Below are 26595 nucleotides of genomic sequence, written 5' to 3'. Positions count from 1 at the left end.
GGTAACATATGCCCCCCCCCCCACTGGGGCGAAGGTTAACCCTCGCCGGACCTATTGGTTTTCTACATACGCGCCGGCCGAGGGTTGGCGGGTACGACCCCCCTCGCCGTTTCACCCCTGGTGGAGCTAGCGCGTCGCGGAAAAAAAACGAGCGTGTGCACCTTTACGAGACGCAGAGATTGGTACCCGATTTTAAGGTCCTAGGTCAACCGGTGACCTCTGAGGTCAGGTCAAGTGTCCCAAGGTACGGTTCAGTTTCTGGTGAATAACTTCGCAAAAAAACGGCCGCAGAGCCGCGATTTTGGCAGCATCGTGTTCGTCTCGATCAGGCGCGTCGAATCATATACTTTTTGTTCGGGTCAGGTCAACTTAGGGTGTTGACCTCAGGTCAAGGTCAGGTCAGCACCCCCAGGTCACGAAGTTGGTCGAAAGAGGTCATGTCGCATATCATTCAATTCGGCAGGTGTTCCTGAGTCCATTGGTGGCTTTCCCGACTCGCTAGCTCAATGTGACCGGGAGTTATTGACGAAAAACTAATATGACCTTGATGACGTCATAAATGACGTCACGCAAGTTCAACATTGTAAAAGTGACGCATCTTACCTTGCAAGGAGTGCATCAAATCACGATTCTGTGTGCTTGAGATAGTTAAAGATCGTTTCCGGCGCCAGAATAGCAGTTTCATTTTTCCCCATTGACTTATAATGGTGAGGTCACGAAAATGGCCTGACCTCATATGACCTTGAGGAAAAATCCGAGATATACAAGTTGTGAGACTCATAATGGATACTAGATCCTGCAAGTTTTATTTCCCTGTGACATCTCATCTGGCAGTGAGGGCGTTGCGAAGTTGCGACACATGAAGACCGTGCAGAGGTTCACTTATGACGTCATAGGTCAGTGACCTGACCTGACCCAAAAATGCGAGTGGTGTCAAAAGATCCGGCTTCAATCAAAGGTCAGGTATGCCAAGTTTCAGCTCTCTATCGCCAGCGCGTTCGGAGCTATCGCGAAAAAAAACCTATGGGGGGGGGGGGGCGGCACCCGCCTCCCCCTCGGCCGGTGAGGGTTAAATTGTGGTTTTTCTGTGTTTCTCATTTAATGCCAAAATTTCTTTCAAAAAAATTCAAGCTTTTCAAAAAAAAACTTTTTCATGGCATTCATCGTTTAATTCCACACCAGCCTGAGCAAAAACGATAAAAAATATGAAACGGTTTTCATGGTACGTACAGCGTTTTTACTAAACCACTACAGTACTGTTTCAAATAGCCCCATTGTCTCAAATAGCCCCACTTTACGGTACATCATGTTGTGAATCGTGGTAGTAATTAGCGTCATGCGACTAAAATAAAAAAGTCAGGAGATTTGCGTGTCTCCGACCCTCACCTTATTTCGAACCAACCGAAGCAGCTCAGATGTGGTCTCCTTGTAGCTCTTGAAGGAGCCTTTGTCCAGTGAGCGGTCGATTACTTCCCTCCAGTCCTTGGGTTTGCCTTGGTCCTCCTCGAAAACCCGAGTGGGATCTTCATTGACAGCCGTTTTCAGCTCTTCGTCTTTTGCCGTGATGAGGTCACTAATGGCCTGAAAACAAAGACAGGTATGTATGTAAGGCTTTCCTTCTTCCTGGAGACCTGAGTCGGTTATGTTTTTCGAAAATAGTTATCTTGTTAACCTTCCAGGCGGTGGGGGGCATTTTTTTGCCCCCCCTCCTTTAGTTTTTTCAATATATCTCGAGAACCGCTGCGCCGATCGTCACCAAACTTTCAGTACCCTCCCGGGAGCAGCTAGCGCACATGATGACCAAAAATGTTTTCCAAAGGCTATGATAGGTTGGCCGCTAATGACGTCAGAATGACGTCATTTTTGCCATTTTCGACCCAAAAAAAGGTTTCGCGGGGAGAGCTGTCAGGCCTACAGCTTTAGAGATACAGAAAAATGTTTCAGACATAAGAGATATGGGATCAATAGGGCTACAAAACTGCTATTTCGGTTTTTCGAAATTTTTTGATTTTGACCCCTAAAAATAAAAAAAATATATTTTTTGAATAAAATAGCCAAAAATTCCAAAAAGTTTTTTTGAATTTCGAAAAAAACGGAATATATGTGATAGTCCCTACCGCCTTCTATCTACATATCAAATTTGAAATCGATACCTCTTTTTTTGGCCAAGTTATAGCGAAAAAAAACTGCTCAAAATTGATGACCTCAAATTTTTAAACTCAATTTTTAGCAATTCTAGACCTTGTAACGCAAAACCAAGACCACCATTAGACTCCCCGTGACGAGCTGCATCGAATCGATACCCATTTTATGCAAAAATATCAACTTTGAAATTTGACCTTTTTTGACCTGACCTTGACCTGACCTCCACCAGAAAGTGACCTAAACCGTACCTGATGGCCGTATAACCAACACCATTGAGTTGGAAATGAAAAACTGGCCATAAAACATGCATCGCATAAGCTTAGTAAAGCTGGGCTCATGTGGTGACCCTTGGTGACCTTTGGTGACCTGACCTGTGACCTGACCTGGTATGACCAGTGACCTCTAATAGCAACATATGCACTAGACAACTGACGCCTTATCGCTGATTTTCGACAAAATGCGTTTTACTCGGTGTTATAGCGCTTTCCCTAGAAGCCCCGTGAACGGTAAAACATTTTATCTTTGACCTGACCTGTGACGTCATCGGTGACCCCGAGGTCAATGAAATTTGGTTTCCCTCGACAAATTTGACAGGGCTATCGAACCCCGTTTGAATTTTCCGGATCCGCCCAGTAGTTTCGGAGATACGGGGGGGGGCAAAAAATGCCCCCCCCCCCCACCGCGCGGAAGGTGGCTGGTAGGCCCACCGCCTGCCGGGTTAACTTCAACTTAACATGCCTTAAGGGGTTATCAGGGTTTCAAAATTGACGGTAATCGGCATAAATTGCCTATTAACACGCGCAGTGGAAGGGTTGCCAGTACTACGCCCAGTGGAAGGGGGGGCGGATGTCGCCCCCCCTAAGATCTCAGCTCCCACTGGAGCTAGAAAGACGAAATTTGGAGGGTAGGTGAGGGCCATAGGGAACTCTGTTGTGTGTGAATTTCATGACCCTAGGTCAATATCTAGAAGGTCAAATGAGGTCAAATGTGGTCAAATCTGTCATATGAGCGACTTTTTTGCGTTTACACGCCGATAACTCAAAAAGTAACCGGCCGATTTTCTTTTTTCTTTCATTATACGAAAGACCAAACATTTGTGAGTATGTAAGGTGAATTTCTAATTAACCCAACAATAAATATGGCAGTTAGAAGCCTGATAAGGGTAAGATGTCGCCGGCTGAAGCGGGATCGGCCGACGCGGGAAACGCGGCAATCACAATTTTGTGTTTACACACTCATAACTCAAGTTGTTACCGGCCGATTTTCAAAATTCTTTGACCATATGATTCCCTGTACATTTCTCAGTCTTCTCACCAAATTTGACGCGAATCTAATCTAATCAGCGGTAAGGAGCGCGATGTAAAGACGGAACCGTCCCGCCCAGGCACAGTCTACAATTCAGGCGGCGCGTAACGGCTAGCGCCGGCCGCCGCGCCGCCGCGCCGCCGCGGCGGCAAGATGTTTGACTTTACATCGCTCTTACTAGAAAAGTTGTGAGCCGATTTTCTTATTTCTTGCACGAGAAGATCCGCAATTCAATTCTGGGCAGGTAGCCAAAATTTCACATTAACCCGCGCCCTGCTGGGGGGGGTGTTTGAACACCCCCCTTGTGGTTTTTCGCGAATATCTCAAAAACGGCGGCGCGGAGCGCCGCCGTTTTTGGTACACCTTATCGTACATCAATTCTACACATGTTGTGAAAATTTCAGACCAAGGTCATTCAAGGTCAGGTCACCAGGTCACTTGAAGTGACCTCACCTCATAAAAAGTTTCAATGTCTGTCATAGCTACACCGAGTGACCGATCGCTTTGAAACTTTCAGCGATTGCTAAGAGCAATAGCATGTACAAAATGTATATCTAAGAATTTTAATATCGGTGACCTAAGGTCAGGTCAATTTTGCGACCTCCCCATTATAAGTCAATGGGAGAAAATTGAAATGCGCCTCTTTTGAACAAAAGACATTACAAACACTCCCAAACACCGAATTACAAGTGGTTTAGACACACTGAACATGAAAATGGTGTCCGTGACCCTTGTTTATGCCCTGAGGTCATCTTAGGTCACGAATGGTATCTAACAGTTTTTCGCAAATAACTTTTGATAGAGGCATGCTAGAGCGATGAAAACGCCTTAGATGTGTTCAGCTCGACGATACGGATCGACTGATATGCAACATGACCCTTTCCGGTCAGGTCATGACCTTGACCTGAGGTCAAATTTTCAAGTTGACCTTTCAAGGTCAACTTATAGTTCATTCGATGCGTCTTGACGAGAGGAACACAATGCCGGTAAAAGTAAGTTCGTACAAGGCTTGAGTCAAAAGTTATTGCAGAAAAACTGTTTCCGAAAAAATCGGCTATTTTTGCAATTTTTGCCCCCTGCAGGCAAAACTGTTGACGTTAGGTCAAATCTGAGAGAATTACTCAGAAAGGGCTTTAATAGGGCTATCGAATGCGCTTTTCCGCGGCGCTGTAGCTCTATTAATTCTCGAGTTATGCGTTGGCTTCTTGGAAATTTTCGACATTCGACCTGGAAATCGGCGAAGTTTTGCCTTCAACGACCTCTGGTGACCTGACCTTTGACCTGACCAAAAAATTGACCGCAGTGATTTCGTCATTATTTTTGACGCTCTTTCGAACGCCGCCTTCCGCGTATCGCTACGTGGCCCAGGAGCCGAGTTACAAGGGGGGGGTGTTCAAACACCCCCCCCCCCCAGCAGGGCGTGGAAATCCAGGACCCCCAGCCGGGCGCGGGTTAATATTTTGTTTGCGGCGCGAATTTTTGGCGAAAAACAGGAGGGATGGGCGAAATCCGCCCCCCCTTCCACTGCGCGTGTTAATGAACTCCCCAAACTCTGCCGATTCTAGCGATATGCATAAAACTCAAATTGGTATGTACTAAACTTTGCGAGCTATAGCCGTTTCAAAATTGACAAACTTGTACTTAGGCAAAACAAGTACTTGGGCGGTCAAGTTGGCCCATTACTAAAATGTAAACAAAGAGCAGCCTTGGGAAATTTCGCCGCACTGACGATTTTCACAAGACCTTAGGGCGTTGTCTGTTTTTGTTTTTGTCTGTTGTTTTTAGGGCCTTGCCACAAGATTTGGATGCTTGGCATTGGATTTGGATCTAGGAGGATGTTATTGGAGTCTGAAGTGCAATTATACCATAAGTAGGTTTCTTGATAATACATTCTCGTGAAGTAGGTACATGACAACAATGGAAACAAATTGAATATTTGCTTTTTATAAGACAGCAAGATTTATCAACTTCGCCAAGTTGTCATATGGGTGAGGTTTGAATAGTTTGTTTGTTGATCAGGAAACCCGTGATGTTAATATTCAAATGTCAACAATTTTCAAGGGTAGATTCGAGTGTTTCATTTTAACAACTCGAAATATAAATGCATCAGGCACAAAAGCTTATCCTCTTAACCCTCGCCGGACCTATTGGTTTTCTACATACGCGCCGGCCGAGGGGGGGGGGGTACAACTCCCCCCTCGCCGTTTCGCCCCTGGTGGAGCTAGCGCGTCGCGAAAAAAAAACAAGCGTGTGCGCCGTTACGAGATGCAGAGATTGGTACCTGATTTTAAAGTCCTAGGTCAACCGGTGACCTCTGAGGTCAGTTCAAGAGCCCCAAGGTACTGTTCAGTTTTTGGTGAATAACTTCGCAAGAAAACGGCCGCAGAGCCGCGATTTTGGCAGCATCGTGTTCGCCTTGCTCAGGCGCGTCGAATGCTATACTTTTTGTTCGGGTCAAAGCAACTTAGGGTGTTGACCTCAGGTCAAGGTCAGGTCAGCACCCCCAGATCACGAAGTTGGTCGAAAGAGGTCATGTCGCATATCATTCGATTCAGTAGGTCTTCCTGAGTCCATCGGTGGCTTTCTCGACTCGCTAGCTCAATTTGATCGGGAGTTATTGACGAAAAACTAATATGACCTTGATGACGTCATAAATGACGTTACGCAAGGTCAATATTGCAAAAGTGACGCATCTAACCTTGCAAGGAGTGCATCAAATCACGATTCTGTGTGCATGAGACAGTTGGAGATCGTTCCCGGCGCCAGAATAGCATTTTTTTATTTTTCCCCATTGACTTATAAGTTATAATGGTGAGGTCACGAAAATGACCTGACCTCATATGACCTTTAGGAAAAATTGGTGATACACAAGTTGTGAGACTCATAATGGATACTAGATCCTGCAAGTTTCATTTCCCTGTGACATCTCCTCTGGCAGTGAGGGCGTTGCGAAGTTGCGACATCTGAAGACCGTGCAGAGGTTCACTTAAGACGTCATAGGTCAGTGACCTGACCTGACCCAAAAATGTGGTTGGTGTCAAAAGATGCAGCTTTAATCAAAAGTCAGATATGCCAAGTTTCAGCTCTATCGGCAGCGTGTTCGGAGCTATCGTGAAAAAAAAACTATGGGGGGCGGCACCCGCCCCTCCCCCCCCCCTCGGCCGGCGAGGCTTAAAGCTTCAATCTGGTTGTTTTGTGGAGTGGTGAAAAGCCAATGTAATATCTTGAGAGAAATATAAAGTGACTGAAGAAAGCGCTAGAGTTTTTTTTCAAGATCTGACCTCTGTGCTCTGTACGAACCCAATGCGGCAGAGCCCCTGCTTCAGTGCTCTGCGTGGACGTCGTGGCGTGTTTCTATATGATGATGCTGTGAAAGGATGGTACATGCAAAATATGTAACTTGTATGTGTTTTTTTTCCCCATGGCACCTACCTTTATGTATATAAATATGCGCACAGATTTCAAATTTGACATAGTAAACATCGCAAATAAAATCACGCGGGTAAATGACATGGAACTTTCGAATTGCGCACATCGTGAACTAAGCTTCACGATACACTCCCCCACCCGCTAATGAGTCGGCCTCGATCAGTAGAACGAGACGATGCACGGACCTCTTGATAACTGTATCCGGTTGCCCTGTGTAAGTGCGTCCCTCAGTCTGGGTCTTGTAGCGTAGAGTGACGTCTCGAACGTTGCCGTCACTGCTCGGCTCGACATCCACAACTTCGGCCAATTTCCACTTGCCGCGTAGGGGCTTGTTCTCTTGGACAAGCACTATATCTCCCGGTGGAAGATTGCGCAGTTTCTCATGCCACTTCTGCCGAGTTATCAATGTGCTGAAATAGTCACGATACCATTTTTCCCAAAACGAAGAGACAATTCGCTGAAGAAATAGGAATCGTTCAGCTAGTCGCGAATTGTCGGCCCACCTTCCCTGTGGCGGGGCTTTTGATCACAGATGACGTCTTCATGCATTTAGGCCAGGTCGGGTCAGGTCAGGTCCGGTCAACCAGTAAGGGTATTCGTAGTAGGTGGCAACCGTCTCTGACAGCTTCGTAACATGTTACGAGGGTGCCAAAACTACTTCGTAAATGTTCATATAGTTGCTAAATTCGAATTCAGCTCCAAAAACTAGCCTAAGAACATGTAAAACACGAAAAAGTGAACCGAGGTCATCAAAGGTCAATGACCTGACCTGACCTTCCGGTGATCTTGACACCCACCCTAATGAATGGGAGGAACATCATATCCCATGTCTGAACGCTTAAAACCACGAAAAGACTGCAAACGCGCGGCTAATGCGAGCCGACATACGCCGAATCGCGATTCCGGCCAAACATGGTCTCGAAAAGTAGGTCACAGGTCAAAGGTCATTAGGGTCATGGTCATGAAAATTTCAGGAGAGGTGTAACATTGACAAACGCGAGGGTACTGAAAGTTTCGTCGCGATCGGCCGCTTTTTACGCGAGTTATTCGCGAAAAACCGAGGGGGAAGGGTCCGTTCGACCCACCCCTATACGGGCGAGGGTCAAATTAGTGCATCATTTGAGAGTGTTAACCTTCCTGGCGGTGGAGGGGGGGGGGGGGGGGCATTTTTTGCCCCCCCCCTCCCTCCATTATATTTTTTTTCGATATATCTCGAGAACCGCTGCGCCGATCGTCACCAAACTTTCAGTACCCTCCCGGGAGTAGCTAGCGCACATTGTGACAAAAAATCCAAAGGCTATGATACGTTGGCCGCTAATGACGTCAGAGTGACGTCATTTCTGCCATTTTCGACCCCAAAAAAAGGTTTCGCGGGAAAAGCTGTCAGGCCTACAGCTTTAGAGATACAGAAAAAAATGTTTCAAATATATAAGAGGTGTGGAATTGAGAGGGCTACAAAACTGCAATTTCGGTTTTTTGAATTTTTGGATTTTGACCCCCAACAATAAAAATGGATTTTTTCAATATAATGCCCGAAAAATCCAAAAAGTTTTTTGAATTTCGAAAAAACGGAATTTATGATAGTCCCTACCGCCTTCTATCTACATACCAAATTTGAGATCAATACCTCTTTTTTTGGCCAAGTTATAGCGAAAAAAAAACTTCAAAATTGATGTACTCAAATTTTCAAACTCAATTTTTAGCAATTCTAGACCTCATAGCGCAAAACAAAGACCACCATTAGACTCCCCGTGACGAGCGGCATCGAATCAATGCCCATTTTATCCAAAAATATCAACTTTGAAATTTGACCTTTTTTTACCTGACCTTGACCTCAACTCCACCAGAAAGTGACCTAAACCGTATCTGATGATCTTATAACTCTTAGGTGTTGTTTTTATCCGCTGGAACTGAGAGCGTGAGATGATGTTTTTCGTACTCCAGCGTAGATGGGTAGGCCATTCGGCTGCCACGGTTGACAGTGATAGTCATCCTTTGCAAGCTCGTTAAAGATTTGGGCTATACGGGGATTCGAACCCCGGTCCTTTGGATTAGCGCTCCAATGCTCTACCTCTGAGCTATATAGACCAAGTACTTCAACCCGCGCACCGACGGGGGTCTGCGCCAACTTCGCACCGACGGGGGGGCGGATGACCGCCCCCCCCCCCTGAGATCTCGAGAACGAAGCAAGATAGCGATAAGCGGTAAACGGCAACGGATACGCATGGACATGGTCTACAATTTTTACTAAGGTCATTTTCAGGTCAGGTCAAAGATGACGTCACAGGGGTCGAAAAAGTCAAAATGGCGGCGCTAGATATGGAGAGAGTTTTTCTCGAATAACTTTCGAATTAGTCCAGATAGGAACAAACTAAGGGCATCATCGTGATCCTCTCGTCAATCCGCATCGAATGATATATATGTTGACCTCGAAAGGTCAAGGTCAAAGGTTGACCTCAGGTCACGTGACCTCGAGGTCATCATGTTTATTATTCGATGCGTCTTGACGAGCTGAACACAATGAGAACATCCGCGCGGCTGTATCTTGTTCCTGTACGGAGTTATTGGCAAAAAACCTTTGGTGACCTTTGATGACGTCACATGACCTTACAGCTGCCCAACAGCAAAACAGACCTCAAGGTAGTGAAGGTTGATCGTATATGAAGTCATGTATGGTATATGGGGCCATTCCGACCCGTTTTAGTGGTAAAAACAGGGAGTTGATTTTTCCCCCATTGACTTATAATGGGGAGGTCGCGAAATTGACCTGACCTTAGGTCACCGACATCAAAATTCCGAGATATACAAATTGTAGCTACTAATGACCTAATAACATCCTGCGATTTTCAAAGGCCTCCGACATCTACTGTAGCTCTGGCACGGTGACAAAGTTGCAAAAAAGTGACTTGAGGTTGGGTCATTCAAAGTGATCTGGTGACCTGACCTTAAAAGTTAGGAGGTTCAAACTTGCACACCATGTGTAAAATTGATGAGAGAATAGTCATACCAAATTTCGCGGCGCTACGCGCCGCGGTTTTCCCGCTATCCGCGAAAACCTCAGGGGGGGGGGCGGATACCCTAGTGAAAAAATCCTACAGGATTTGTACCAAAATCCTGTACGTCCCTACAGGGTCGTGCAGGGTTGCTGGAGTAGCCGTACAGGATTTCATGCAGGCAAATATGGCTGTACATGGAATCCTACAGGGTGCCCTGCACGACATCCAACAGGAGACCCTGTACTGAATCCTACAAGGAGCCCTGTACGGTATCTGGATAGGGAGCCCTATAGGGAATCCTACAGGGCCCTGTAGGGAATCCTTCAGGGAGCCCTGTATGCAATGATACATGGAGCCCTGTGCGCAGTCATACAGGGAGCCATGCAAGAGCCATGTAGGCCCATGTGAAAAGTCTTATAAGATTTTACCAGAATCTTCACTGTCTTGCATGATCTTATAAGATTTTGAAGACAGTCTTGCAAGGCCTAGAAGAGCTTGTACAAGATTGGCCAACATCATGCAAAGCTTATAAGAATCTGGCATAGGCAGATTCTCGCGAGAATGCTGATTCTGGTAAGATTGAAGAATCTTACAAGAATGTGCTGATCCCATGGAAGGCTACTTTCGCTAATCGTTTTTCGCATAAATCATAATTAAAGAGCTCGCTTAAAGGGACTATCCCACCTTTAACATGGGGTTTGAGTTGAGATAGCCAAGTTTGCGGCGAGGTTCAGAAACCACTATCTATCTAGGTTGCAACCCCCGCGGCCTCTTGGTGTTGAAGAAATTCGTTCCCTTCATTTGAAAATGGGCCTTGTGCAAGGCCCTATCTTCAACATGGAGCGACCGTTAGTGTGACGTCACCTCGTTTAGTCATTCTGATTTAAATGGGTTTGTTCGTTGAAAAATCGCTTAAAACTTGGTCTGAACTTTGTTGTGGTGCCTACAGAGTAAAAAGAATCAGCTTTATGGCAGTAATGCGGCCTGGGGAAGGAGGTAATTTTGGGCTGTGACGTCACATATTTGAAAGTTTGTGTTTGGAATACGGGAAGCCTAAGATGTTTAACGAAAAATAAATGCCAGAACCGTGTTCCTGGTCATCCAATCTATAAAGTCGGGCACAATTTAACTGGTTTTAACAACATTTTAGAAGGTGGGATAGTCCCTTTAACTCTCAAGCAAATGCGATCATTTGCTCCACACGGACTACGTGGAGAACAGTTGTAAACGATGCACCTGTCAAGTAAAGTATGAGGAGTACCTGTAGCAGGCTACATCTTTTTAGATCCCAACTTTACATTTTACGCTTCAGGCTGGTCCGTCACGAGCCGGCTCAGCCGGGCAGTATCCACGACCGTTCACACGTCTCGCCCTCCCCATTCCCCATCCCCTCCCTCCTCCCCTCTCACCCATCACTGTCCGCACAGAATGGGCCGCCGTTAAACTCCAATTAAGACAAGCACCTCTGAAGACAGTCACATCATGATGAGTCATTGGCAGACATTACAAAGCAGCTGAAGCTACAGCAGACGTCAGCGCACTGTGAGGCAACGCGCAGGCTTAAGGCACGTAGCACATTGGGTCTCACGTAGCCATGGTAGCACAACAGTGCGTCTCACTGCAACGGAATCTGCTAAACTTAGCAAACAGTTGTCCGGAACAAACGTAGTTCAGGACGTCTCCACTGCGGACAGAAAACGCTGTTGTCCGAAACAAACGTAGTTCAGGACGTCCCCACCGCGGACAGAAGGCGCTGTTCTACCGACCCTCCCAACCAAGATGACGTCAGTGGGCGGAGCAAGAGTGACGTCACAAGGGGCGTTGCCGGCAGACGAAACGGAAGGAAACAAAAGTTTGAATAAAATGAAATTGAAGAATCAAAATTAAAACTCGAAAATCACCAACCTTTCGGGGATTGGTTTATGCCAGCGACTACTAAGATGATAAAGCACTCAACAGGAAGACGATTCGACGGCCAAAAATTGCAGACACAGAGGGGCAAGGTGACTAAACAGGACAGAGGGCGCCATCTTACGGGCCCACCCACAAGAGGAAGGCAGAGGAAGATGACGGCGCAAGGGCGTGGCAGTCACCCCCTCCCCCCAAGCTATAAAAGGGTGCACCACCCAACCAGAAGAGAGACACAGTCGGGCAGCCGGCAGACACAGTCGAGCAGCCGAGAGTCACAGTCTGCAGCCGGAGCCGGAGACGCCATCTGGGAGCCGCCGTCAGTCCGGGGTCACCCTCGAGAAGTCTCTTCAGTTCGAGCGCAGAGAAACTCCAGAATGTGAGTGCTGCTGAAAAGTCTGCTCAATCCCAATCCTTGCCCCCCCCCTTGCCCAGCCTGCCGTGCCGTGACGACTGCCAAACATTTTCGGTTGCGAAAAAATGCACTCTCAATTGGAATTGGAAAACTTAAATTACTTTGAACTTATTGGTCCAGACACCCTAGTAGCATGTTAGGATCTGAATTTCGAACTCATGTCAGAGTCGCCAGCAAACCGTTATTGTCAGTTGGAGTTCACGATTAGGCCGGGAGCGAGATGCTAAAATTTGAATAAGCAGCTCATTGTCACGAACGTTGAGATTGATGACATGATGCATGTCAGCATTGAATAATGAATATGTCTTTGTGTTTGGCCAAGCTGGTTCGTTGATTTATCCTCGGGGTAGTCAGGTGCGATTAAGATTTGAGGTTGGGAAGTTTGTGAAATTAAGGGTGTAGATTCATGCTGTACTCACTAAAAGTTGCATTGCGAAATCATTGGTAATATTGCTATAGGAATTAATTGCGAAGTCGAAATCAATTATTGAACAGGTAAATACGGTTGAAAGGGAATGTAATGTTTAAGGTGGTGACTGATTCATGCAATCGATCTATGAATATGGCTATGAGTTATGATTTTCGACAGATGCGAATGCTTGAGCTTACGGCGGAATTTCTTCTGATTACTTAGGTGCAGAGTTGAGAGTAGTGGTTTGAGGTCGACGGTTTGACACTTTGCGACTTTAGATGGTCCTTGTACTTTGCGTCAGTGAAATTGCGAAATGTCGAGTAATAGGTAGCTGTAGAATTGTTTGTGGTTAGAACTAATATGCGACAAATATAGGTACCGATCGCTTTGCTTCTGTAGAATAAATAATAGAAAAGACCATCTTTGTCGGGAAACGATTAACCCGCGCCCTGGTGTGGGTCTGAGCCACCTTCGCCCTGGTGGGGGGGGCCAAAATGACCCCCCCGTCTAACTCGAAAACGAAGAGGGCTAGGAAGACGCGGAAAAAAGCAAACGAAAGCCCATAACAAGTACGTTCGAAAGTATTTCGGTCATTTTTTCGCTAAGGTCAATATTGAGGTCGCTAGAGGTCATCATAGGTCAAATTTCAGTGTTTTCGGTGTTGCCGGACATATTCCGCTGTAGCTCGGAAACTAGAAGAGCTAGAGAGCCGCGGAAAAAAGCAATCGATAGCTCTTTTCAAGCTCTTTCGCCAAGGTTCGTCAGATTTGACCTCAGCTCAACGGTTTGGCCTACAGAGGTCATGCAATGTCAACTTGGCAAATTTCGTTGAAAATGTTTTTAACTATAGCATGCATTCACGAGAAAATAGAGAAACGATTCATGCACCATCGTGCTTGGCTCGTCGAGACGCGTCGAATGTTATATAGTTTGACCTCGAAAGGTCATTTTGAAAATTTGACCTCAGGTCAAGGTCATGACCTTACCGAAATAGGTCATGCTGCATATCATTCGATCCGCATTGACGAGACAAACACGATAAACGTCGAACGGAGTCTCTATCTTTATTCAATAACAAGTAAGTGCAGAAAAACCGCTGGTGACCTCTGGTGACCAGGGAGATGACCTAGCGTGACCTCAGCGAGGTCACAAGCAAATGGTTTCACATGGGCTGTGATTTGCTGACCCAAGACACTTCAATAACGAAATATAGGAACAATCACGCCCGATTTAGCTGAAAAACAACTACTTTTCGATTCTCCCATTGACTTATAATGGGGAGCAGCGATGACCTGACCTGACCTTAGGTCACATTTATAAAAAATCCGAGATAGCCATTTTGTAGAGCTGGGCGACATCTTCAAGTACTGTAAATTTTACATCGATCGGATAAAAGCTGTGCCTTTGAGAGAGCTTTGAACTTTTTTAGAGGTGGTGTCAGTTTTGGTGACCTTGTGACCTGACCTGACCTGACCCGAACCCCCCAAAAAAGGACATGATGTAAAAATGTTGAATAAACAGCTATACAAAGTTTCAGGGCGCTAACTCAAGTGGTTTCTGAGTTATCGCTGAAAAACCACAGGGGGGGGGCCAAAATGGCCCCCCCCCACCAGGGCGAAGGTTAAATGGGACAGGAATTTAGTTTGAACCACTTACGTTGAACGGAGCTGATGAAATGTCGAACAGGAAATTATGGCAGCGATATTTTACCAGATTCACACTCACTGACACATTCGTTGAAACTACCCGGCCCGAAGAGACCGCATACCCCAGTACTGCACCGCGAGTGTTGACGCGCCGCACCGCCCAGCCGCGCGACCTTGGCTGTCGGGGGCCGGCGACGACGATCCACTGCCCGGCCAGTCAGACACGCGTCGGTCGCGACGCGGAACCGTGCGCCGCTAGATGGCATGAGAGCAGCGTCGGGAGTGGAGCAGCGGCCACGGTAGGGGCAATGGGTTAGCCGTAATTGGGGCGCGTGCGGTAGGCGAAGGTCAGCGTATAGGAACATGGTTAGTTGTGGAAAGTTGCCACGGGATACGAACGTAAACAGTTACTGCATAATTATAAATACGACATGCTATATGATATCTAGGACTGCAGTTCGTTTGATGTGCATTGTTTACTGCTGATGGGATGATTTAAATTACATTTTCTATGAAAGGCTAGGGATCCCTATGACAATATTCTGGCACTCTACAAAGATAATTTGTATAGGTAACTAGTAGCCCATCAGAAGCTATCGAACGAGTTTCAAGGAGTCATTTCCGTTGAGCATTCAGTAATTTAATATGATACGGTGGATCACAACCAGACGATTGATCGGTGCGCACTCATTGGTTCTAGATCATCTGATTAAATCAAGAGCGGTTCAAGTTCTAGATCATCTGATTAAATCAAGAGCGGTTCAAGGTCTACTAGGATTGTATACGAGAACTGATGATTAGGTTCACGCGTGCAGCAGCAATTAGGACTTGAGATTACGATTAGGTTTGGATCGATAATGCGTTTCTGTTATTCGCGTTCTTGCGAGTTAGCGCCAATAATTACTCCACCAATATTGGCACAGGGCATTGTGAGGCACAGACGGCTTGTTTGCCCGTCTCCTATGGCGTAACGTTTACCAGCATGACCGTATGAGACACAGATGCACTTCTCATAAACACACGTCCAGACTGGAATAATAAGAGGGACACACCGTCACGTACGCAGGGCATATGCACGTTTTCCGCCAGTGGTACCGGCTACTGTTAGATTTCCCGCTTAGGTAATACTGGGTAACGAGGCAGTGAGAGGTTTCTATGGCAGAGGGAAGGAGAAGACTGGTACAGTGCAGTCGGAGAGTAAGTTGGAGCTATGCCAAAGGTAAGAAGCCGAAGGTCAGGGGTGAGTCACCCAAAGGGCGGATAAGGCAAGCTGTAGTGTCCCGAATAAGTCCTCATACTTATTTTGTAAGGGTACCTTAATCGGTACTGGACAGCCTCAGGGGAGGTAACGATGTACTCCAGGACACGTAAGGCCTTGAATGTAAATCCCAGGGTTAGGGAGAGTTCCTGAGGAGAGTTCCAGGATATGAACGGTGGTCCCTGGGTCGTGAACGGAGGTGTTACACGCGGACCGGAAGAGGGCATAGGTAATCTCTCCCGGATAGAGAGATAAGTCGGATGTAAATCGCGTATATGTGTACCATAAGTCTATCGGACGTGTAGTGAATCCCATAAATTAGTAGGGTGGATATTTGTGCAATTATTCTGGACGGCCCTGCGATAAGTATCTTTGTCGCCGGTTAGCGGAGCATGCAAATGGATTTCGGAAAGAGACATTTATCTCGCCGGGGAGATCGTCGTCAGCCAGACACCTAACACCATCGGAGGGAATTTGAGGGGCGCTAAATAAATTTGGGTGAATATATGACGAACGAAAGTAGAGAGAGGATGAGAGTGAGAATGGTAAAGGATGAATCTTAGGATAAGGCCGATGGGAGTTTAGCGAAGCTCAGTTAGGACAGTCAAACTAATGACCCTCGAGGGCAACTAAACTATAGCAACGCTAATACGAATTAAGTGGGCAATTTTCGTAATGGGGAGGCCAGTGATATAGGAATGGGTGACTGGACGAATGATCACATTCAATTAATCAATGTAATTACCACCCATAAGTTTGGCAGTGGTCATCGGGACTTCGAATGCCCTGTCCTTCACCTGCCCAACTGTGCCGCAAACCCAGCTGATCGGATCCCTCTATCCCTAATCCGAGCAGTGAAGAAGCATCTCGTACATCATGGTCTATACAATGAACAGAATCATCAAGCCTCTAAATTTAAAAGCATCTTCCATCAGATGTATTTGTATGCAAGGTGGATCTGGACTTACATCTTCCTCAGGTGGAGATCTACATCTCTCAGGTGGATCTTCATCACCATCTGGATCCCTCTCTATAGCTATCTCAGGATCTCTTCAACGACTCTCAGGTTCCCCTGTATCACCAGCTCTACTACCGAAAGCATTACAGCAGCGAATTATTCTCTCTGCTACAACAGCCGAACAACAGTGGACCGCAGTATTTGATGAACCGCAAAGAAGATGAAGCTTTTTAACTCCTTCTTTCTTCTTTTCTCTAAATCCCCTCGCTACATACCTACCTAGGGAGAAATGCCTCGCCCCGGTGCGTTGATATGTTGGACAATGGCATTTTTCTCAATCTGCAACCTACCGGGATTTATTCATCTCCTCAGGACGGTACTGCTCATTATTAGAACTGGCGGGGACATAAACATTCGAATGTTGTTGTCAACATTGTCCCGATATATAGGGAATTACGAATTGTGAATTGATCCCTATAAAAGATTCGATTCACTTCATAACTCCCTAATCCTTTCATAACATTATCATCTTAATTTGACGCGTCGCTGCACTGTATTATTCAGGGGCTAAAGTGTGCATTTGTGCGCTGTGGTGATCTTTTAGAGACTGTTGTACCGACTGGAATTTAGCGACCACTGTCCGTTTTAGAGACCGTACGGTCGGCGGCGGGCGTCCCGATCCTCGCCTGGGGCGGAGAGGGGAGCGCGCGTCCCCCTCCGCCGCATTCCGTCCGTCCCATTCACTGCCCGCTCGCGGTGTGCGGAGAGCCGACCGAAGTGTCGAGTGTGTGCCGTGCGGTGACATCTGCCGTCTCCTCTTCCGACCTGAAGGTAAGTTTCTGCCATGCTGTATTGCTGTGTAGTGTGTAACAGTAAAAAAAAATGTTCTCAATATTTGCAGCATTACAGACAAAAAAAAAAACGGCGCCGAAACGTTCACTCAAAAATAGCTGATCGAAAAAATAGCTGAAAAAAATAGACATTTAAATGTCTACTATCACATACCAGAGCGCATTAGTAGCGTCGACGCTACTACATAGTAGCACACAACATTAATTCAATATTAAAAATTGGTTGAATCCAGGTTGATTGTCAACATTGAGGATCAACCGTTTTTCGACATCGATCCAGCATTTATTTCACGTTGAATTTGCGTTGTAAGTGGTTGATAGGAGATTGATATGCAATATTGTGATACAACATCAAAACAATGTTGTATGCCGATCACTTTGTATTGCGTTGTACGAGGGGGTATCGAAAAGTTCTGATCATCACATAGAAGATATAGACCGATTTTGATGATTTTTGGTTGGTATTATATTTGGTTCTTAAGAACAATGCTCCCGCAAAGAGAATCCTGAGAAGTGGTTTTATCTTATGTAGGAGAGACTTAGAAGTAAAAAAGATGAGTATTGGGCCCATTGAGGACCGAGCCGTCATCCAACTAATGCATTTGAAACGGTATCACACTGAGAAAATACATCAAGAACGTGAAATTAGTTGATAACGAGGAAAGTCCATCTCATGCACTTACCGAAAATGAAGAAATAATTTTCAACTTGGTTGCATGGCCCTTGCAGGGGAGTCAAGAAGTGAGTGACTACCAGTGATTGACAAGGTGGTGACTGTGAAGGAAGTGGAGGACCTCATCCTTACAGATCGTCGCGTGGCCTTTCAGATGATTGTGCAACAGAAAGGTCTCAATGCTGGCAGTGCCTGAAAATATTATTAGCGAAGAACTATAGACGATAAAGGAGTCAGCCCGCTTAGAAGTTCATGTGTCTTCTTTGTTCAAGAGAAAAATGCGTCTTGGCCTTTCGAAATGAAAACTAGGTCTTTTTTTAGGAAATTGAAGACATCTTCGATCATTTGATGACTTGTGACGAATGCTGGGTCTATGTGTATGATCCAGAGACAAAAAGATGATCAAGAAGTTTAAGCACGGCACATGTTGTCCTTCTTAAAAGGCGAAGATGCAGAAGCCGATATGGAAGGTCAATGCTATCAGTGTTGTGGATCTGGCGTAGGATAGTCATTACCGACTGCCTTGTTGATGGTCGGATAATGATAAGCAAGCACTACTGCACACTTTTGAAGAAGTTGCGAGATGGCCTCAAGCAGAATCGCCGCCAAAAGCCCAAGAAAGATGTTTTATCCGCACTGACAGCGCCCCCGCCCATTCGTCCTGAGCTGCGATTGAAGAAACAACATGATGTGGACATTAAATCCTACCGCATCTAAGAAATTCACCTGACCAGGTATTAACTGACTCTTAATTGTTACGGGAGATGAAGAATCCACAGTATGGCCAGTGATTTAAGGACAGAAATGACGTCATTGATGAGGTGGAGCAGTGATTTACGGGACAGTGCGAGGGTCCTACAATGACCGCCTGAGGCAGCTCAAGAAACGATGCAATAAGTTTGCGGTCGTGTGTGTAGACTTGTAAAAGAGTAATGAACATCATGTAAAAAAATCAAATTTCTATCACATCTAATTCATGGTGATGGTCAGAACTTTTCGATACCCCCTCGTATGTATCACTTTTATGCCGATTAGTTACTTTCGACGGCAGGGGGCCCTTCAATCAATATACATATTATCATTGTAACATGTGAATATCCACCTTGTTACAGGAACGCAGGATGCGAGGATCGTCGGGCGACACCACCACTCGAGATTCGTAGATCGATGGACGCGGCAGTAGCCGCGACGCGACGACGTGTGTCGTAATGTGACGGGATGTGACCCGGAATTGGCTGTGTATTTATCCCAGAAATACATTTATTCCGAATATTGACTTTGTCGGTAACGCGGGAACTCGTGGGTCTTATTAGCATTCCTGGTCAACCGGCTCAAGATTCCCGAGTTGGAGATGCCCGAGTCGGAGGTGTGCTGAGCGGCTCAGCACAATAACAAGATGCGGAATACTTATAAAATGGCGAGTGTGGTGCCCTGTACGAGTTCCTTTACGATACCCTGTATGACACCGTGCACGGTACCCTGTACGACACCGTGCACGGTATCCTGTACGACACCGTGCACGGTACCCTGTACGACACCATGCACGGTATCCTGTACGACACCGTGCACGGTACCCTGTACGACACCGTGTACGGTACCCTGTACGACACCGTGCACGGTACCCTGTACGACACCGTGTACGGCACCCTGTACGACACCGTGTACGACACCGTGTACGGTACCCTGTCCGACACCGTGCACGGTACCATGCACGACACCGTGCACGGTACCCTGTACGACACCCTGTAGGAACCCTGGTAACAATTTCGTCAAAAATCCTGTAGGGTCAACCATACAGGGCTACCCTGTAAGATTTTTTCACTAGGGTATCCGCCCCCCCCCCGTCGGTGCGCGGGTTAACGAGCTTTCTGCCAAGTTTTATGCGGATCATTCTTAGGTGTTGCTTTTATCCGCTGGGACTGAGAGCGTGAGATGATGTTTTTCGTACTCCAACGTAGATGGGTAGCCATTCGGCTGCCACGGTTGACAGTGATGACATCAGTCATCTTTTGTCATTGTCAGTCATTGAGTTGGAAATGAAAAACTGGCCATAAAACATGCATCGCACAACCTTGGTAATGTTGGGTTCATGTAGTGACCCTTGGTGACCTTTGGTGACCTGACCTGTGACCTGACCTGGTATGACCAGTGACCTCTAATAGCAACATATGTACTAGACAACTGACGCCTTATCGCTGATTTTCGACAAAATGCGTTTTACTCGGTGTTATAGCTCTTTCCCTAGAAGCCCCGTGAACGATGAAACATTTTATCTTTGACCTGACCTGTGACGTCATCGGTGACCCCGAGGTCAATAAAATTTGGTTTCCTTCGACAATTTGACAGGGCTATCGAACGCCGTTTGAATTTTCCGGATCCGTCCAGTAGTTTGGGAGATACGGGGGGGGCAAAACAATGCCCACCCACCCACCGCGCGGAAGGTGGCCGGGAGGCCCACCGCCTGCCGGGTTAATCCTAAATGCCAAGCGAGTTACCGTTCGATGTGCGTGACAATGACACATTGTCACCTTGCCATGTACACGACTGCTCACGTGTTGTGGGACCTATGTAGTCTATATGCGACAAGAATGCGACTCTCAGTCACGATATTTGTCACCGGGTGCACCACATTTTGTCACCATTTACAATGGCACAACGGCAACTTTTTTCAGCCCTCCGCTCTGCATGTAATGTGATTAAAAAAAAAGAAGTGAGAATACAAATCTGACCTGGATGAAGTTGTTCCTCTTCTCCTCGTTCCAAAAGGTCGGATGGTTAGCCACGTACTTGCTTGATGGTCTATCTTTTGGTAGTTGCCGTATCATTTCTGCGATCAGCGTCTTCCCTGATCCCTCTTGTAAAGTTTCCAGGCTGAAAAAATAAATAATTAAAATAATTAAATCCTTGCGGTTAAAGGGGGACAGGTGAAACCCCTCTTTTTCGCAATAACTCGCAAGAGGTGGTCGATCGCGATGAAAGTTTTAGTACTCCCGAGTAGCCAGGAGCCTGCCACTAATAGGGTTAAATTGAACTAACCCTCGCCGGACCTATTGGTTTTCTACATACGCGCCGGCCGAGGGGGCGCGTATGTACGACCCTCCTCTCCGTTTCGGAGCCCACCCCCCCCCCTGTTATCTCGAGAACCAATGGTCGTATCGAACCCCGCGAGGCGGCGTTCGAAAGGTCTCTACGAGACTTTCCCAAAGCACTCTTAAGATTTTAAGATTGAGTTCAACTTTCGGGTCAAGGTCAGGTCAAAGATCAAATTCTGAGGTTTTGCATGATTAGGCTTACGGACAGCGGAATCGATAGCTGCTGCTCGAAACTCACCAAAAATGACCTCAAAGACCTAGTGAAGGTACCATGTGCGTATAGGGGTCATACTAAGAACGGGTCAAGGTCAGGTCAGGTCACGAAAGGTCACGGTTTTAACTTTCTGCTACATGGGCGTGCGACGTATGTTTTATGGCTTATTTTTTCACGCCGAATCGGATGGAAATGGTTATATGTGACCCCAAGTCATTATGCTGGTGATAAGTGTGCATTGAAAGCATAAAAAATCGTTTATATGATACATATCTAAACGAGGATAAGAAAAAAGGTCAATTTTTCAACTCTTTGCTTTTGACATAGGATTGCACTTTTCTAGACGAACTTTGTCCCAGGAATCTAGTGGTGCCATTTGTTTTGACATGCGATGTCTGGGAATCAAAGCTCTCCCATCTTCATCACAACCGGGAAACATTCGAACTTCGAATTGGGTTTATTGCGCCATTGAACTCTGACGCAGCAATCACCCACCGGTCTCCCATCACAGGCACGGGAGCCATCAAACCAACAACTGACCGCCACGCAGTCACACAAATCCAACTCAACAATGCAACGTCATCGCCGCACTCGTCTCAGCTGCGCCGTTCACGTGTCAACCCCGCCACGCTGACAACACCCAAGAGCTATGCTACGCACGTCCTGTCCTCTGTCTCATCTACCTGTAATTTGTGGCTAAGAGTTGTGCCACCAGGCGGCAGCACCCGTCGGCCTATAGCTGTCGCCACTGCCGCACCGATCAATGAGCGTACGGTTCTCCAGTAAAAGTCTTGTTGGTTTTGCTTTTTCGGACATATCTGGTCCTATATAATATTCAAATGCATAAGTATCAACCCGAATTATGTGTATGCACATTTACCACGAGACTGTGAAATTGCATCGTTATATGCCAAATACTTTCCGAGATATTCACCAAAAACCTCATTTTCTGCCGTTTGGGGTATTCCGGCCGCAATCTTCCTGGGGTCGCCTATGACATCAGTAGAGCCATCTAACGAGAGGAACGCGGCAACACAGAATCATGAATGAATCGAGTGCGTAGTAAACGGTGCATGAAAGGGAGACTCGGCAGAGGCTATCCGGGTGGCCGGCGCGCGGCGCACCCTCAGGCATCGGCCGACCCTTCGGACCGCGTGGGGTCAGAGGTCGTGCTCGGGAAGTCTCGGCTCTGGGTTTTAGCGCTGTGCAGTCAGGAAGGGAGCATAGGATAGCGCTAGCCCGACTGACTAGTATCTCGGCTGATTCGTGTGGGGTGAAGGGAGCACAGAACCGGAACTGGTTGCCCTCCCGCCCGCCGAGCGACCAACGACTAATGCCCTGGAGAACCGTACTCATCTCGGCCACACTACCTATACCTATATTTCTCAACATGCGATGTTCAGAAGTGCCTCTAATTCACGAAAATGCTTATGACGTCACAATGCCCTATGCATGTTGGAGCCATTTTTTTACAATTTGGCGGTCAAAAATCAAGATAAAAAGATTGTGTACTGTGTATTGTGTATTGTGCCAAGCCAACCACAGACCCAGCGGCCCATTTACAGTGGCAGTCATGCCCATAAAAAAACACTACATACTACTGCAAAGCACGATACATTGTCTCAGATGTAAGCACCCTGAGAACTAGCGAAATCACACACATCAGAATGGATGCAGTTCGACGGAGCCAACATATCTGCGTTCGGAATTTTCTGTAGAAAATTGTTGCATAGCACAGGAATGCGAATGAAAAGTCCCGACTTTACAGTGTTTAATCTGCCGAATGCGACATGAAACAGTGCTGGCTGCCGAGAACGTCTGTTAGGGACCGCCAGACCAAACAGACTCAGAAGGTGAGGACAGTCGATCCATCCATGGTGCAGTCCCAAAACCAGGCGGAGATCGGCTTGAATAAAGCGCGATTTCAAAGAACACATGCCAAATCGAACAAGAAGCGTCTCATAACTCATGGGCAGGTTGTTGTTGGTGTTCCCCTCAGGGCCGGCTGGGGCCGGCCTGTAGCCCCATGAGGGGCTCCTTGTGGCGGAGGTAGCCGGCGGCCAAGGCCGCCACCAGCTCGCCGTCCTTCAGCTGCTCTGGTCGAATATGGATGTTGCCCGTCAGTCGCAGGCGGGCGCCGGCCAGGCACGGGCACCTGAGCAACACATGCTCCGGGGTGTCGGTGCCCTCTCTGCACACGATTCAGCGGGCTGCGGGGCACGCCTTGAGGTTGCACTGCTGGCAGGTCGGGATGGGGCGCCGCCCGATACGGTGCAGATACTGCTCCGAGCGACCCCAGTGCCCGGCCCGCAGCTGGTGGACGTTGACGGCGGCATCCCGGTCGAGGTTGTTGAGCGGGGCCGGCATACGGTCCCGCATGATGTCCCTGAAGAAGCTGGACGGCCATTCCTGCCGCCAGCGGTGGGAGGCGCAGCGTGCGACGGCCTTCGTTAGCGTCCTCACGTCTGTTGCTGCTGCCTCCTGGGGTAGGCCGGAGGCCTCCTTGGTCAGCTCATCGGCCCTTTCATTTTCCCGCAGGCCGCAGTGCGCCGGGACCCACTGGAGGCGGATCGGTGACCCTCGGCTGGAGAGAGCGAGTAGGTCCTCCCAGATGGAGATCCCTAGGTGAGTCGTCTGGGAGGAGGCGCCGCTCTCCAGCATCCTCAGGGCGGCCTGGGAGTCGGTGCAGATGACTATTGGGTCGTCTGCGATGTCGGCGTCGGCGTCTCGGATGGCGTTCAGGGCCGCCTTCAGGGCACACAGCTCTGCCCGCGTGCTGGAGCAGAGCTGACCCGCTGGGACTCGGACCTCCCGAGTCTCTCCCGACGGGAAGGTGATGGTGGCACCGCCCCCGCCTTGGGAGACGCCTCCCTCTGCCGAGCCGTCCGACCATATCCAGGTAGCGCGGGGCGGCAGGTGTTCCAGTGTGGCCTCTGCCGCTCCCCTCCGTATGTGCGCAGGGGCCGCTCTCTGGCCGCCGGGGCCGACGTCCAGGCAGAATGTCACGGCTTCTCCATGGTGGTCCCACGGTGGGATAGTCTTTGTAGGGCGTCCTTCCACTTTGACGTCGGCCACGCCTGTCCAAGCCAGGGCGCGGTGGCCGACGTCACGCCATCCGGTGGTCGTCCTCAGGCGGGGCGCGACGTGCATCTCCCCGACGGCGTGGAGCGGGTCGTCGCCGGGCAGCGAGGCGGCCAGGCCCACCATGCGAGCGGCCAGCGCCGGGCAACGTACTCGCGCCGGCGGGATGCCGGCCTCGGCCATCAGCGGCGCGGTCGGGGTCGAGGCCGTGCAGCCTGTGACCGCACGGGCCGCCGCTCGCAGCTCCCGCTCGATCAGCTCGACGTGAGCTTCAGACGCCGCCGGGAGCCACGCTGCTGCCGCGTACTCCAGGGCGCCCCGAACGTATCCGTTGGCAACGGTCCGTAGTTGCGCCTCCTGGAGGCCCCAGCTGCGGCCGGTCAGCTTCCTCAGCTGAGCCGTCCTGGGTTTCACTTTCCGGCGCAGGTTCTTGCAGTGTTCCCCGAAGTGGAGGAGTCTGTCAAAGGTGACTCCTAGGAGTCTCAGGTGCGGGGATCCTTTGACGATGTTCCGGCCACCTTGATCTGGAAGTCCTTGGCGTCATGGGACCACTGGGAGAGGACCAGGGCCTGGGTCTTTTCCCCGGCGATCACCATCTTCCACCTGTTGGCCCACCTGACCATCGTGTCAGCTGCGATCTGGGCTCGTTCTCTTGCCGTCTCCATCCGGCAGCTACCGCTCAGTGTGGCGGTATCGTCGGCGTACATGAATACGCTGGTACCCGGGACGCTCCTCAGGTCGCTCACCAGGTCGGCCGACCACAGGGTGTACAGGGTCGGTGCCAGGACCGAACCCTGAGGGAGGCCCGCTCTGAAGGGGCGCTCCTCGCTGAGGCAGCCGTTCACTTCCACCCTGGCGCGTCGGTCACGGAGGAACTGGAAGATCCAGTTTACCATGCATAGTGGGAGCTGGAGACGAAGCAGTTTGAGTTGTAGCATGCGGTGGTCGATCTTGTCATAGGCTCTGCTGAAGTCATACGCTACCAGCGCGAACTTCTCCGCCGTCTTCCCCTCGGTAGGCCGACCGGCGGGGCGGGGTCGGTTCCAGCCGTCCTGTACGGTCTGCACAAGGCGGCCGAGATTCTCCTCCACCGATCTTCCGCGCCGGAAGCCCACCTGTTCGGCAGGAATCAGGTTCCTCGCTTCGGCGATCTGGCTGAGTCGAGCGCCGACCATCCGTTCTGCCAGTTTTGCCACGTGGCTGGTGAGGGCTATCGGGCGGTATGACGTCACGGACTGCGGGTTCTTGCCGGTCTTCAGAATCGGGATGATGATGGCCCTCCGCCACGCGCCATGGTGGCGTCTGCCCAGGTCTGGTTGATCAGGCGCAGCAGTACGGCCTTGGCTGTGGGGCCGAGATGCCGCAGGTGCTCGGTGCACACCTGGTCCGGGCCGGGCGCTTTCCTGGACTTCAGCACCCGGATCTGGGCTTCCATTCATGCTGAAGGGGGCGCACGCCTCTTCTTTGGTGTCGAGGCACGTGCAGCCGTTGTCCCTCAGGGATGCCAGTTCTTTCTTCACGGGCCGGTCTCGTTTCGGACAGCGGACCTGCTTGCTGACCGCTGCATAGGTCCTGACGAAGGCGTTGGCTTTCGCGCGGTCCTCTATGGCAAGTTTGCCACAGTCCCCGCTGATAGCCTGTCCCGGTCGGGACTCAGGTACGGCGCCCTCCATCCTCCGGAGAATCTTGGAGACGCGCCCGATGCTCGAGGGCCGGTTCAGCTCCGTGGAGACGAAGGCTCTGAAGGTCCTGGTTCTGGCCGACTCCTCTGCTGCGGCGGCCGCCTTCTTCGCAGCTTTCCACCTCTCTCTTGTTGCAGGGCAGAGATTAGAAGTCATCTCTGCCCGTGCCGCTCGCCTTGCCGAGATCGCATCGATCAGTTCAGGATCGCAGGCCCAGGGCTTCGGGTCGGCGCGAGCGCCGCGGGGGATGGCCCGCGTGCTCTCTGACATGATGATGGTTGCCACTCTCTCGGCGAGGATGAGTGTCGGTAGATCAGGAGGCAGGGCAGAGAAGGCCGCCTCGCAGCCGCTGGTAAACTGTATCCAGTCCGCCTTCTGCCAGGACCACCTGGTCTTTCTGATGCGGCGTGGGCGGGCGCCGCTCGTCGTGGTCTGGACCACCTGGGGGAGGTGGTCACTGCCGAGATCTGAGCCGATGGACCAGGAGCTCCGCAGCGCCAGATTCTGGTGGCAGAGCGCAACGTCTGGGG

At 49.0% G+C, this 26595-nt stretch overlaps 1 protein-coding gene across 1 annotated transcript in view; it reads right to left on the bottom strand.

The window, feature by feature from the left end:
* Positions 1-1242: 1242 nt before the first annotated feature.
* Positions 1243-26595, bottom strand: part of LOC122383346 (serine/threonine-protein kinase/endoribonuclease IRE1-like) — a 128069-nt gene continuing 102716 nt past the window's right edge. The window contains exons 8-9 of the mRNA XM_043369652.1: positions 20726-20867; positions 1243-1581 (exon numbers count right to left, since the gene is read on the bottom strand). Of these exons, the coding sequence (XP_043225587.1) occupies positions 1357-1581; positions 20726-20867 (367 nt within the window). The 3' untranslated portion in view covers positions 1243-1356. The remainder of the gene's footprint in view (positions 1582-20725; positions 20868-26595) is intronic.

The sequence above is a fragment of the Amphibalanus amphitrite genome, unplaced genomic scaffold (genome assembly GCF_019059575.1).
Source record: "Amphibalanus amphitrite isolate SeventyFive unplaced genomic scaffold, NRLGWU_Aamphi_draft 000161F_arrow, whole genome shotgun sequence".
NCBI classification, from domain to species: domain Eukaryota; kingdom Metazoa; phylum Arthropoda; class Thecostraca; order Balanomorpha; family Balanidae; genus Amphibalanus; species Amphibalanus amphitrite.
Note: the sequence above shows the minus strand (reverse complement) of the source record. Positions and strands in the feature narration are given on the sequence as shown.